General features: G+C 38.9%; 1 protein-coding gene across 22 annotated transcripts in view; it reads left to right on the top strand.

The window, feature by feature from the left end:
* Positions 1-15,739, top strand: part of plecb (plectin b) — a 130,856-nt gene that overhangs the window by 78,702 nt on the left and 36,415 nt on the right. For 19 of the 22 annotated variants that reach the window (XM_044209200.1, XM_044209217.1, XM_044209199.1 and 16 more), the window contains one exon: positions 14,101-14,162. In XM_044209200.1, coding sequence (XP_044065135.1) covers positions 14,101-14,162 — 62 coding nt within the window. Of the gene's footprint in view, positions 1-10,747; positions 11,407-14,100; positions 14,163-15,739 lie in introns of those variants that run through there. The other 3 variants (XM_044209203.1, XM_044209204.1, XM_044209205.1) reach the window with 3 other exon arrangements.

The raw sequence follows: 15,739 nt of genomic DNA, 5'->3' as shown, positions 1-15,739 counted from the left end.
TGCATCACTGGACGACTGGAATGTTGTTGTTTAATCCACAGCCTGACGGGGAAAAATGGAACTGCTGAAAATAATTAAGAATTAATACGCAACATGGCCCCTGTGGATGGTTGGTCTAGTAACAGGATACTTCTACCGTAAATGTATCAAAGGACAAACAACACGAGAAAAGAAAACATAAAAATAATGTTGAATTTCCCGTCTGTTACCTTTCGTTTTGTCCATAACCTAGGGGGGCGGGGCCAACTATCCTGCTTTCATCTGTTGTGGTTACTTTTTTTTTTTTTTTTAAGTGTCCTCACACCAGCTGGCACAGTGCATCTTGAACACAGGGCTACCGGGGGATCTTGCGTCGGGCCCATAATGGCTACATTATGGAATCGTGAGCGAGGGAAATATCTGCATGAAATGAGCTCAGATGGAGAAAGAAGCAGATATTTGTACAGTAAGATGTGTTGTGCAGGTGAGTGGAGAGACCTGACATACTGTATGGACTGGCTGGGGAGGATTTAGTTTGTTGTTCTGTAGTGTTTTCAGCATGGTGAAACCACATGGTCGTTACTACCAGAGCCATGCACAGAGAGACTGAACAGAGGTTAAAAGTTTTTGGCTGAATCTTCTTTATTGCATTCTAGTATTTCAGTTAATTAATTATAAAGCAAATAGTTGAATAGTTGTCCAATATTTTATAATGTCCCATTCAAACATTTTATGAAGGAAGGAAATGGTAAGAAACTCTGAATGTAAACATAACTTGTTCATTTACAAGAAAACTCCACATGGCACCTTTAATTTTAGATAATACTGCACATCAACACCCCAGTTAAAAGTTTGAGTGTTTTTCGACTGCACACTGACTGCTTTGAGTATACTTTTTTGTTACTTTTCCAGTGTGAACACAACGACGACTCAAAACCTGCTTAGAATTAGTGTGTAGCCTGGTTTAGACACACACTTAAAAGGTTAGAGCAGCCTGTATCTAGCCTGAGATGTGAAACCCAGGGCAAAAAAAGTCCACAATGCAGGCGTTGCTGCTCATAAAGCTTGAAGGAAAGTCCTTGGATAACATGCAGTTTAGTACAGCGCGCTCATTGCTCAACTTTTCGACCAGGTCCTCTAGCACAATCTCACCACAATTTTCAAAGGTGTTTGAGATTTCAAATTCAGTATCCTGAGCCTGGTCTATTATGGCCTTCATGTCTGATGGGGCCAAATTCAGTTTAAACCAGGAGCAAAAGGGGAACCTTGATGGCAGTTTTCCTTCGTCCTTCCTCTGTCTGGATTGTGGCATCTCATCACGTTTGTCGCGTTGTTCTGAGGAACTGTCTGAGATTCTATACTGGCCATTGTGCTGACAGAATGTTATTGTGTAGGGCAACTGTGGCTGTATGACGATCTGCTGTTGATCTTTGCTGCTTTCTTGTGTACTCGCCTACTCGCAGGGTGTTTAAAAACTGTTCTGTTCAGAGGAGAGCTAAGTGGAAATCAATACAAATATTATGTGGTTTTATGAAAGAGAAATGATTAGATGGAAAGGGTTAGATGGACAGAGAAGATGTGTGTATGTGCGTGTGTGTCTGTCTGTCGTTGCGTTACCTTGGATGTCATCATTGAATGTGCAGTACTTGTTGCGGTACTTGCTCAGCAGACGGAAATCATTAACATTTGCAAAGTCCTCAAACTGAATCAGACAGTCCATTCCATACCTGCAAACAGAAGAGCTGCATTTAATCCGGCTGAACCAACAGAGAACTTGAACAGACAGAAAAAGAGAAATAAAGGAGATAACGCAGCTAATTGTTATCTCAAAGGTGATTTGGCATTTAATAGATTAATTATTAACACATATAGACAAAGAAGCCTCTGCTTTCAAAGATTTTAATTCAGTCCTGAGGAGGGCGCTGTCCCACTACACTGAACAGCACTGGGCGAGAAATGAAGAGAAGTGATGGCTTCTCAAAGTTATAACAGTGGGGTTTTTCTGATTATGTGCACCACTCCTTAACAAGGAGAAATTAATTAATGAATTAATTAATGTGACCGGAATATTTCATACACACAATCATACAATAACCAATGTCTTATAAATGTTTATTTGATTACTTACTACACACACAGGACAATAACTACTAGACTACACAAACAACTATACTACTACTACTCACCTGAAGTAATTTAGCTATCATACCTATGTTGATGGGAGATCCTAATTTTTATCTACGTTTCCTAATTGTTCAAGCTAAAGCATCAAATTCCAATGTCACAGAAAAGTATCAGTTGTTCACCTGAGTTTTGGCTGAGCAGGACAGGCATTGCCCTGGAGGGAAGAGGAGAGGAGAAGCAGTGCCATTTCTCTGTGGCACTTGGTGGGCGGTAGGTTCTGAATGAAGTTCCTCTTAGTTCCTTAGGCCTGAGTCGGATCTCTTCCTCCATGATGAAGTTCAGTTGTGATGGCAACGCTGTGTTGACCTTTTGTTGACCAGGTTCATTGCTTTGTTGCATCAGCATGACCACGTGGAGTTTCACACCCTTCTTATTGTCAATTAAACATAACATATTAGTTAATACATTTTGATTCTGCATTGCAAAGTCATTTTCTTTATTCCTTTAGTCTTAGATTCTGCTTTCACTTAATGAAGACCAGAGATCATGAGATGTTCCTTAAAAGAGGGTGCCGTCAGGTTGTGTTATGCACTGGCCAGGGAGAGTAGGTTGTAATCTACTAGACTGGCTTAGGTTGTTCATGCTCCTGAGTCTTTGCAGGCCGGAAAAAATCGAGAAATTGTCATTCAACCTTCCATTAGTGACCTGAGTCCGCAAAGGTCATGGGACAGAAGTTGTTAGAGAAAGCTTATTAGCTCTCTAGACAGGCCGGGTTTATGACTTAGAAGCCAGCTTTCAGAAAAGCCGAATTCTTTTCAGTAATAAAGATCCAAAATGTTCATCAGGATCGGTTGATCATGCTACAAAAGTGATAATTTAAGCCACAGAACTTCTTTCCTTGGAACATTTTGTCATACAAAGAGATGCACAGAGATTTGCCTCCAGCTGCTGCAATAAATCCCACAGTAAAATCAAACATGAGTGAAGTGTCTCACGCAATGCATACATTACGACCATCATACCTATGGGAGCTGTCTTTCTCAAGTCAAGCTTTGAGGTGTGGTAACATGTGTCTGAAGACAATAAAAAGTTGGTGTAATGTCAAATAAAAGAAATGCATTCCTTTAGATTGGCTAGAAGTTGCAGTAAGGTTCTGTTGTTCAATGTATACAGTTTAAATCAAAACCTCATAGTATTGCTGTGTTGTAAATGACTAACTACAGTAGATATGAAGTGGTTTTTATGGTCTGCTCTTGGCAGCATTATCTTTATTAACTAGATTAAAAGCAGCATGTCCACCCTGATATTGTCAGGTTTTATCTAAGAAATGTCATCTGTAGGCTGGAAATGGCTCATATGCATCCATCTACTGCATAACCAACCATCTAATCAAGTATGATTGATCATGGTAACCTATACATTACCTGATCTTTCTTACCATCTATTTCATAATTCTATAATATTACTGTAGAGAGTGATAGGACATCAGTGTATTTATTTATTATTTTATTTGTTTATTGAACAGGGACAGTGCACAGCTTCTTAGATATACCAGAGTTAGCTATAAGCTAATTTTCATCTGTAGTCCTTGTTCAGGAGACAGAGTACAACATCTCTGCCAAGGAAATCAACAACTGTGGTATACAAACACGATTTCATCTTGAATTTAAAATCACTAAAGCTGCAGCACTCTCTGATGACTACTGAGCTCCAGGGACTTGTTGCTTTAACAGAGAAAGATGATCTGCCAAACTCAGTAGATCTGTGCTGAATCACATAATCCCCTCTGTTGGTCGTCCTATTTGACCTCGCATTATCTGGGCACAGCGATATGAACTCTCATAATGTGGGAGGAGCAAGGACATTGATCACTTTATACACTAAACTAGCATCAGCAACAATCACAAAGCTGTCAAAGGTCATTCCTCTCTGAATGATGTTAATGGTGGTAGCTTGATGGCTTTATGTCCAGTGCCATGACTGTTTGTTTGTGAAGTGGTTGTAGTGGAGCAAGTGTCGTTTTTCTGGCTTGTGACCAGCTTGTGATACAGTATGAGATGTGTGAAAAAAATCATGGAGTGCATATATAGTTTAGCTGCATCTAGGGGTAGCTGGTTTCGGATGAACCTAAAGTTCGTCAGATTGAATTTTACAGTGTTACACACCTGATTCACGTGTTTCTTAAAGGACAGCTGTAAGTCAGTGTGAATTCCCAGGTATTGGAAATGTGACACAGTCTGGATCCTTTCACCGTTTACAATAATATCTGGCTGGTTACCATTTTTCCGTATGTATGTATGTATGAATGTATGAATGTATGAATGAATGAATGAATGAATATAGGAATGTAGGAATGTAGGAATAAGATTAAATACTAAATACTATAACTACTTAAACAACACCCTGGTCCATGGAAAAGCTTCCTCAGAAAAAGTAGTAAAACTGTAGTTAGTGATACAGACATCATTATTGCTATTAAGGGATATCATTTTACACAGCAGCAAAACAATAATTCATTTTAGGAAGGACTATCCAATTGATACTATCAATACTTAAAGAAAAGGAAGTAATTATTATGTATGTATGTATGTATTAATAATTACTTCCTTTTCTTTAAGCTATGATAGTATCAATCGGATAGTCCTTCCTAAAATGAATTATTGTTTTGCTGCTGTGTAAAATGATATCCCTTAATAGCAATAATGATGTCTGTATCACTAACTACAGTTTTACTACTTTTTCTGAGGAAGCTTTTCCATGGACCAGGGTGTTGTTTAAGTAGTTATAGTATTTAGTATTTAATCTTATTCCTACATTCCTATATTCATATTTTTATTTTCAGTTATTGTAATATTCCTACTAAATCCCTGTAGAAAAGTACTGTATTGTGATGTCAGATTTCCATAGCATGCTTACAATGTTAATAGGAGAAAACTATTTATTTTCCTTTTTAAATTTTCTGTTTTATTTATTATTTTATAAAAGAGTTGTCAGAGTTCTTATCTGGAGATCTTTTTTTTTCATAGTTCCTAGCTTTATAGTTGCAGAATCTACTGGGGATGAAGTTGGGCGTGGTTGTGCTCTGGTGCTATCTAGTGGTGACAGTGGGAGAGAGCATATTGCATATTGGGTGGAGGATGGTGTTTTCCTTTCCACGTCAATTCGGTCAGTTATGGGAGACTCCTGTGTCTCAGTGTCTAAAAATACAGCCATGAGTAAGAGTCAGTCACAGCTATCACTGCACATGGTTCTGTATGTTTATAGCTGTTGTCATAGAAACATCGCTCAAGTTCCCCTTTTTCCACATTTACTTTTGTGTTTGGAAACTGTCAAGATAGCATATGGAAATACCAAATGTCATAATAACGGATTAATAGAATACAAGGGAAATGGGGAACCTACAATATCTGCTTTCAGTTGAGTAATAAGGACTGATATTTATGTAGATATATAAAGGTTCTTATAACAGTTTGAGAAAATCCAGTTGTCTCTGTGCAGTTTGTCACATTTTCTTGGCAGCAGCAAATTACGTACTATTGTGACAGAAATGAAGTAGTCTTGTGTACTTTTAGTCATTTTTTTCTCTTTTTTTTTAAATCAGTGTTTTCTTTAAAGTAATAATAATTCATAATAAACATTTCCATAGTGAAAATATCCACTTTGTTGTGCTTTATCACTGATAAAGCATGATTCACTCTCTTCGGTTAAGAGCTGAGACATTTAGTTGACTAATTGATGAGTCAATTTGCAGAAAATTTGCCAAACATTACCTTGTTACAGCTTGTCAATTGTCACGATGTGCTTTATTTTACTTTGCACTTTATGAAAGCGAAGTGAATATTTTTGGGTTTTGAACTGCTGGTTTGCCATTTTCTTGCCACACCACTAATACAGCCCTAAATATGTGCTTACTTACAAGGCACTTCATTTTGTAAAATGCTATGTTACAATAAAATACATAATGCAGTTTACTCTTTTTAAATAGTCACTTGTTTTACTTACATTTGGTAAATTAAGCTTAAGTTGACTTTTACTTACTTACTTCCATCTAAGTGGCAGCACTTTTACTGAGGTAACACATTTCATTGCTCTCACCTGCAGAGGGAGGCACATGATGTTTTAAATGTTATCCTCTGTGCCATTGAAATTGCAGCTACCTCAACTATTTCCCAATTGCCCTGTTACATTTGAATTCACCAAATTAAACATTAGCAACTGGCACAAGATGTGGGGCTTTCCACAGAGGTTTCTGAAGCTCAGAGGTATTTTAAAACTCAGCTGCTGTGGCTAATCCAGAGGCTTGTTGAGTCTGAGTTAAATTGGGAACTATTAGAACTAATTCTGACAACATTATCTAAAGTCAGGTTGGAGGTCCTTGTGGATAATAACTGGACAGTGCATCATGGCACAGTTATGACACACCCATGTGTTTAGAATGAATGTTTCTGTAGTCTGGATGGGCATATATCTACATAAATTATCTAAATTTGAAGACATTAAAAGTATCAAAATGTCAAATATACAGTAATTAGAAGTCTTAGTTTTTTTGTTTTCCCTTTATAAAACAGTATTAGAAACAAGCTTATTAGCTTTGCTTGACTGAAAAACAGGCAGGTATTTCCAGAGAGTCTGTGTTTTGTTTTTGAGTTTTCTTCTGTTTTTGTGTTTTAGTTGTAATTGATTTTCTATGGAATCAGTCATCCAGGTCACATTAAAAAAGGCTTAAAAATGTGTTGAATGTGGTGTGCCACATGTCACAGTGTTTGAGTCATGTACTGATCATCACAGCTTGGATAATACTGCTTTTGATCTTTATGAATTCTTAACCAAAAGGACAGTCGTGTTGCCAAGGATCTCTCTCTGCTTGGCATGGGGTTGTTTTTTTTTTTTACTCAACTGGCTTTGTATGCAAAGCACAGTAGAAATGCAATCTGGCATACACTGTGAGTCAGGTGGCAGCTACCCTGCCCTGCCTCCTCTTCCTCTCCTTATTCCTCCTCCCCCTTCTCCTCCTTCTCTTTACAGGACAAAGCTGAGGAGATAATCCAGGGTGTGTTTAGGCTGCTCCTAGTTTTATCAACATTCCTTTTCCTGTGGGGTGTGGTGGCCAGATATTGCAGTAAATTATTACACTTTCACCTGAATTGACCTCAGGAGAGTAGCTGGTTAAAGGGAGGGATGAGGAAAAATGGGCAACGGAGATAGAGACGAGAGGTAACCTAACATGGAAGAGCAAATCCTTTCTGCAGCTTTTTCATCCTCTACAATTAAAGGTGTTGTCCGACCTCCCTCTGTCTAAACCCTTTAATTTGCTCAGCACTTTCAAAAACCATAATGAGCCATTCTTAGAATTCTTTTGTCCTCTGTGTTTGGTTTGTTTGGGAATAGAGTCCCCATTGCTTAATTAAATAGGTTGTTCTAGCCTTAAATGGCTACAAGCTCAACCATGTGTTTGTCAGTATCCATTAGAGGCATATGCCAGTATTATAGTGTATTATATTTGATTGCTTAGTACTTCTATTCCTGTGTGCACTGACGTGATAGTGAGCAGCTGTAACAAAAGAGTTTCCCCTCGGGGATCAATAAAGTATTTCTGATTCTGATATATACTTTATAAACAGATGTGTGGGCAACATAGTGTCCTGCTCAGCTTTATGTAGATGATGTTTTATTTAAACAGACTGATACTAAAGGATAGAGTTAAAGCTAATTGATTTTCACTTTTGTTTCTGCGAGGTCCATATTCTCTGCCTATGAAAGAGCAGATGAATGTGTTCAATTGGATTTCTTCTACTGTACCTTTCCTGCAAGTTTTACATGTGGGATTTGGGAAATGTGGTTTTCAGAACCACAAGCATTGGTGTGGGATTTAACCAACCCATGAAGTCGGTGGTCAGATTTGTTTATAGTAATTATAGCAAACCATTTTCACAATGACATAGTATGTTGTTTGGTAACAAGGCTAAGAATATACATCCACACTAGTGGCTCTGTAAGGATGTGTTTAGGCACTGTAGTGGTTTGAGCTAAATGCTAAAGTGAGGATGCTAACATGCTCACAATGACAATGCTAACATGCTGATGATTAGCAGGTATATTGTTTACCATCTTCAATATCTTAGTTTAGTGTGTTAGCATGCAAACATTTGCTAGTTACCAGTGAACACAAAGTACAGCTGAGGCTGATGGGAATGTCTTTAGTTTTGCAGGTATTAAACCAAAGTATCGGTGAAATTGAAATCACCCAAACCCGACCTTCCTCTGAATATACCCAGCAAGCATTCAGCATATGAATAGATAGTAATACACATTGCATCAGCTAATGCAGTCCATTGTATCAGAGTCAGAATGTCTGCAGGGCAATGCGAGATCAGTGTGGGAAGAGGAAGACCGACTTCCCTGTTACTTCCATCATAAAAAATTATCAAACCTCAAACTTGTCATTTAGAAAGAAAATACTTTCTCCTCTTATTTTCACCAAGCTTCCTCTGCTCATATAAAAAGCCCAAGTCTTCCATCTGGTTTTGATGAAGCCAGATGAGGGAGCAGAGTAATAAGCATGTTGAGACCTTAATGACATGTCTCCTTTTATGGTGGAAAGATCTCATGACTAAGATGTTCCACACTTTCTGCATCCTCGCCTGTTTCCTTTTGGGTCCCTTGCTAGTCTTTCCCATGAGGTTTAGAAAGTAGGTGTCGGTACATGGTCTACTGCCAGAACGTCACAGAGTTCTCAGTTACTGTTGCTTCTGCATATCACATAACCTGGAAAACCATTAGTATTCTGTTTGATTAAAGTACATTCTATTCTACACTGTATATGTTTAAGGAAAAATCTTTTATAGACATTTTTCTGTGCTCACTCATTAAAGCCTGATATATTACAACTATTTGAATCAAATTACTGCATGTATAGTTTCAGGCTGTGTGGATAAAAGCGTTTTGCAATGAAATCCTGTCAGTCCTTTACAGTAAATTCTATATTCTGTAAGTATGTATCCTTTTCTTGTTCTCATTCAATTTCCTGCCCACATACCACTCCTTAATTCCTCAGCTTGCCTAGACATTGTATGGAACTACAAAGGTGTGTCTCCAAATATGCTAACGTTGCTCGAAATGAGTCAACACGCGGACGGACACACACACACACAGACACACTTAAACTGACACATTAAGTACCTTCATGTTCATACAGGTTCAACACCCAGCACTCTGGTAGGAAAAGGGGTTTTAGATGCCTGATAAAGTGATGTCAGTCAGGCTGGGGAAATGGGATACATACTCACCTTAGGGCTAGAGGAGCAGGATTTAGCAGAGGTAGGACACACCCTGCCCTACTGTCAGGACATACTAGCCATATAAGGGACCATTATGGGGGAACTCTGAAAAAATACAGAACCTAGGACTCAGCTGAAGTGCTGGAGAGAAACATTAAAGCAAGAATACGTAACATTTAAAATAAGATGAACACAATCTTCCTTTTCGAAAAGAAAAGTTAAATTCATAAGCAATACAATGCACCTTTGCTCAAATCAATACACTCAGTAGTTTTTCTGCAACAGCCTCTCTTGGTCTGGTATGACCACATGCTTGTGGTGGCTAATATTACTAAACTTTACATAGATATTGCTGTTTCTGACAATACTGAGTCACTTCACTGACTGTACAGTATGACCCCTTTTTACTTGAGTTTCTGTCTACGCTGGTGCTGCTGTTTAGAAAAGGTACATGGGATTGCTTCAACAGAAATGTGGCTGATGAAACTGCCAAATATTCCTACTTGTCATTTGGAATTAATGACAATTAATTGAATAGTCCAAAATACAGGTTTTTCTTTTTCTGCAGATTAATCTATCATGGAAAAATAACTTTGTTTCCAGGGTGGGATCCTAATGCAAGTTTTATTCCACTTGCTGTTCTAAACAATCTGTGTGCCTGCACCTCCCTGGCAAAATCCTCTGGTTAACAGGAAGTGATGCGTTTGATGTGCTCTAATTTGTTTGGACTAAATACCACAGAGCAGCAAATGTGTAGTTAGGCTGAGAAACAATGGTGACTGTGACTGAACAGCCAAAGAAAGGAGCTCCGGCTATAATAACTCCAACTTCATCAAGTAAGAGGCAAAACATCATATGAAACTGGACATATGCTTTAATGAATAAGTGAGAAATGCATTGCAACCAAAACAAATGAGTGTATTTTTAACACATTCACAAAACTTGGGACATGTGTGTTGATTTCTTAGAACAGTCAGTCTTTAAACACACCCATTCATACTCAAACACTGTGTTATAAGCTGCTCTATATCACAGTAGATCAGTGATCTTCAGGGTGTGGTCATTTATCACTCACTGGAATCCATAGCATCCCCTCCCAACTTCCCAACTATCTCATCCCCCATCACTTCTCCTTTTTCGTCACAGTGAGTGTGAAATGTCTGAGGAATGCTGTGCATAAGTAATGATTAACCATGAGGTGTGTGTGCATGTGAGTGTGCGACTGAGAAGACTGAAAACCTTTTATCTTTTTAGGCTCTTGTTGGACATCTGTGTTACTTCTGTTCAGTTCAGCGCAATATATAAATTATAAAAAATGATCAGCACAGACTTTTATGATTTTATCATTATCCCTAGTGACTCAGCTTGTGTGTGTATTTTCTTGCGCAAACGAAGCAATTAGGTGAGAGGACATACAGGTTACACCTCGTCCTTCCCCGCCTCTCCTTCTTCTTCCTCGCCTCAGCAAAATACAGCACACTGCAAGAGGAAGGGGTGTGTTCAGAGCCCTACCCACCGTGTCCTCCACACACTATCGCCACGAACTGCACACTCGCACATCACACAGGCCCAGACTTCATAGCCCACAGGCACCAATTGCTATGAAAGGAATAAAGTGAGCGGGAGAAAAAGGAAAAGGGAGAGAAAAAAAAACACATAAGGAGGAAAAAGAAGGGCAGAGCCGAACTCAATAAGGGAGTGAGGAGGTTGAGAGGCAAGAAGGGGAGAGAAATCATAGGTTTGTGAAGTGCTGAGTGGATTGTGGCCACAGGACTGCAAACTCTGGGACGAACCGAGGGCCAGAGGGCCAGATAGAAGCAAGAAAAGCAGGAGTTGCCATCAAGGGGAAAACTGCCAAGGATATTTTATTATTAGGATTATTATTTTGTGTGCTGACAAACAGTGACAATGACCTCTCAGCAGCAGAGGTACAGGAATGTATCCACTGACCACATGGGCAGAGAGAGGGTGCCCTCAGATGAGGGCTATTACCAGGGGATGCTGAAGGCTATGGACGGCAGGAAAGGTACCAGTATGGTGGTTAATGGAAAATAGCTTAATTGCAAGCCTTGATGTTGATCCATGTGTTCCCATATGTGTGAGAAGCCACTGGGCAAAAATTACGTGTTTTTCCAGGAAGAGATGAGAGGAGTATTTAATATAATTTCAGCGGTGGACAATGTTCAGGTTGTATGCTTTTCTGTCTGTAAGAGCTTGAAGAGGTTTATGTGGTGAGGCTTGATTTGTTAGCGGGTTGTACAATTCATGATTTCATTCATGAGATGGTGGTGTCTTCAGTGTTGTCACAGGCAAGTTTGAATGTCTTAACAATCTGCAACAATCTAACATTATATTTAAAATGACAGACACACAGTTATTATGATTGGACTGTACTGTAATGTTTCTCCACACTGTGTCTTAAAGGATACTTCCCTTTTCGAATGAATCAGCAGCTCGCTCCCTTCGTATTGGTCAGCAAAGCCCATTCATAGTTTTTGTTGTGTAGCATGCATATGTTTTGGAGTGAATGAGTCACTACAGTCTTGTTTGCCTTTAGTTGTATTGTAGCTGGGAATGAATGATGTGTTATATTGTCTTCCTTTTTTCCAATCAGTTTGTTCCTCTTTTACCCCTCAAACTCTTTAAACTCCTGGCATTTTTATCATTTTTATCTATCTCATCTTTTTTGGTCTATAAATGAAATCTTAAAACAAATTATGCATATTACACAAATTGATTACTCAATAAATGGCCTGTTTTATCATGCAGGGATATACATGAGTTGACTTCGACAACACACTTTGAATCTGCCATTATGATTGTGTGTTTGCTTTTCTCTTGTGTCACACACTATACTGACACCACCCTGAAGAACTATTGACGAGTGGTGGACAAAGTATTCAGATCGTTTTACTTAAGTGAAAGTAGCAACTAAACAATGTCAAAATACTCTGTTACAAGTAAAAGTCCTGCATTCAAAATCTCACTCAAGTAAAAGGAAATTAGTATTATCTATAAAATTTACCTTAAGTATCAAAGTAAAATGAAGAGTGTTATATTATCATTAATGACATTATTAGATTATTATTACTAATGCATTAATGTGTACATATCTGGTTATAGTGGAGCTCATTTTAACGAAACTGTCACATAAATGTAGCAAATATGAGTAAAAAGTAAAATATTTCTTATGGATAAACTATTGAATGGAAATACTAAAGTACTGTGCGCACACACAATTTTAAGGTACTTAAGTAAATGTACTTAGTTACAGTACTTTCTGCTACTGCTTTTGACTTTCGTAAGGTTTCGGGTTGTAAACTCCACACCTCACTGAAACCCGTTTGTGTCTGGTGACATTTGATAGTTCACTCAGCCCTCCACTCGCATGCATAACCTTCACTTATAAAAAGCAATGACTCCACAAAGAGTTGCAGTGGTTGAAACAGGATTAGGTAACGTAGTGTGAAAAGAATGCAGAGACAGGTCAAGGTGCAACTCCTCTGGGGAAACTGCTTTGTCTACAGCAGCCTCTGTGTGTGTCACCAATCATCCCACTTCCACTCTGGGTGACATCTTGCCCTCTTGGCAAGAAGTAGAACCACGGATGTCACATAGTAAAGCTTAGTACCCCATTGGTCTAAATGATAAATAAGAGGTTAAAGGTCTATGGTGTCTATATGAGTTTTCCACAACACATTGGCAGAAGTCGTTGCTGACACCCTCCTGAGAAAACAAATGTAGCCTCTGGGCACCTATTTTGTTTTAGCACTGAATCACAGCCCTTTGCGTTTAATTGACAGGTGTGTCACTATACAGCAGACAGTTGGATCACTCCCTTTAAACTGATAAGGCAGGACTTTGTGTTGGAGTCCATAGTTTATTCTGGCATAATGTGAATGGGATTTATTGCTGTGTGAGTCAGTGAAGGTGAAAATGACATGAAGTGGCATGGAGTGAAGAAAGTTCTAAACCTGCCTGATTGGTGCCTTCTGTTATCAAAGCACCACTTGTCATTCAAACTGCTCAGTGAACTACAACCTTTAGATCATGTGGGTTCACATCAGAGAAACAGATCCATAATAAATGTTGCAGCAACACATCTTGTGGTTTTTGCCTGAACTCCAATAGCAACATAACACTAGTGGGTGTATGCAGGTTTGTAGTCTTAGTGGGTGTGTTCTTTGCCAAGATCTTGTTGTTTCTTGTTGGAAAATTGCACTCTCTAATAGTTATGCCATGTCTTGTGGTAATCTTTCAGGGTATCTTCACACTTTAAGAACATTTGGCCTTCATGATCGAATCCTTTTATGAATGTTTCTGTCCAAGAGCACAGCTGGCAGTGGTGTCACAGACAGAGACATGACCTTGCAAATACAATGTTCGTTAGACAATAGGGGCGCATCTGCCGACAATGAATGTGCTCTGATGTGGTCTGACTCAGATGCAGGCGTGCACAGTCAAGAGGCATTTTCCACCCGGTGATAAATCTGTTTGTCCTACAGAAATCCAACAAGTCTGGTATCTTGGGGATGTCCTCTCTTTCCTCTTTGTTTACTGCTTTTATGTAAAATAGAAGAAACTTCCAACTGCTATACATTCATCAATCGTATGCTGTTAATTTCAACCTGTTTTTAAATGTTTACATTTACAAAAATCATTTCTAATTTTTCCTTTTCATACGTGTCTGAAATTTAGCTATGGTTTCTCTATTTTGCAGATGAACGAGATCGAGTACAGAAAAAGACCTTCACAAAATGGGTCAACAAGCACTTGATAAAGGTAAGGACGTGTCCCTGACTTTCACTCTTACTTATTACTTATTGTACTGTAAAAGCACATGCCTACAATGTCATGTTCCATATTCATTTTCACATGAACAAGGTACACTAGTACAAAACAAATGGAACTTCACCAAAAAGTGTTCACAGATTTCACTTTCTCATGAACATGTGGTTGACTGCTTTCATACATGACAACCACGGTGGATATCAAATGCTAAAATTCCCTGTTTGTGGTCCAGGCCTAAATAATACAAGTGGTAAAAAGCAGATGTTCTCTCAGTGAATAATCGTACTAATATCCCCTTAACCACAGGATGCCATGTTGAGTGTTTTAATAAATGTTGCAACTCAGATGTTGAGAGATTATCGATCTCCACCTTTAGAATTAAATCCATGTACTATAGTTACAGGTACAAATAGTTGGGCTTGGTTTATATTTGTGTCGGCAAGAATTTTGATGTAGTGTTAATGTTTTACATAATGCATAATGATGGGGGATAATGTCTATATAAGATTAAACATTAAAGTCCTCTAACAGAACGAAATTTTATGCATGCAAGCTGCAGCAACACAATTTTATTACAGCAGTCAGATGTCTCATCAGAAACCCAGAATGCAATGTTATGTTGTGCATTATTTTGAGTGACAGGCCATCATTATCTAAAATGTCCCTCACCTGTGCATTGTAAGCGACTCTGTGGAAATTATTACCGTCACCTCACCCCCCACTCACATAAACACACATTAGCTCAACAGTTATTGTTTCACACTCGATCTCTAACATTGCGCTGTGATGCGGAGGCTTACCAGAAGTCCAGTCCATCAACAATGAGAGACTGTGTAAACCTTCCATCAGCACTCATCCATTCTCGCCTACCTTACTCTCTGTTCTCAAACTACAGCCTGAAAGCCCTCGCATGCTTCACACATTCAGAAAGGTAAATAGGTCAGGATGGGGGTACTGCCAAACAGGTCATACTCCTCACTCTGGAGTTCCTCATTAGGAGTGAAAAATTAGCCCCCGTAACACAATACCCCTCCCACAGAGCAGTATAAAGTATTCCTGCTTGTGCCACTTTTCTTCCAGGAAATTCCCACTGGCAGCAGTACATTCACAGCCTTACGACATTAAGTGCTCCAACAGTATTTGTATGTTCACTCCAGAGACACAGGGCCATTCATTTTTTTTAGAAATGGAACAAGAGGGGAAAAAATAAGCACAAAGAGTGTTTTCCTTTCCATGAATGTGCAGTGCTAACGTATTCTGCTACCACAGTATGAGAACATACTGAAATAACTCCCTCTTGTTTCTCTTAAGTGTTCACTGTGAATTTTGGCGGGTGAGTCACAGACATCTGGATTCACTTAGCTCCTTCTGAAAAGGCAAATTCTGGTCTTGGCCCAGAGCCCATGATGGTTAAGGCCAACGGTAGCACATGTGCTGCACAGAGTCCTGGGTCTGGGTGGCTACCTGCATTCATGCCCAGCAATAAACTGAAAGGCATGCATTGATGCTTGGGAAGTTGCATAAGTTACAAGTATTCACATCGATATTGTTGTTGTCATTACATTGTA

This window comes from Siniperca chuatsi, linkage group LG9, assembly GCF_020085105.1.
Source record: "Siniperca chuatsi isolate FFG_IHB_CAS linkage group LG9, ASM2008510v1, whole genome shotgun sequence".
Taxonomy (NCBI): Eukaryota; Metazoa; Chordata; class Actinopteri; order Centrarchiformes; family Sinipercidae; genus Siniperca; species Siniperca chuatsi.
The sequence above is the reverse complement of the archived record's forward strand: the minus strand, read 5'-3'. Positions and strand labels throughout refer to the sequence as shown.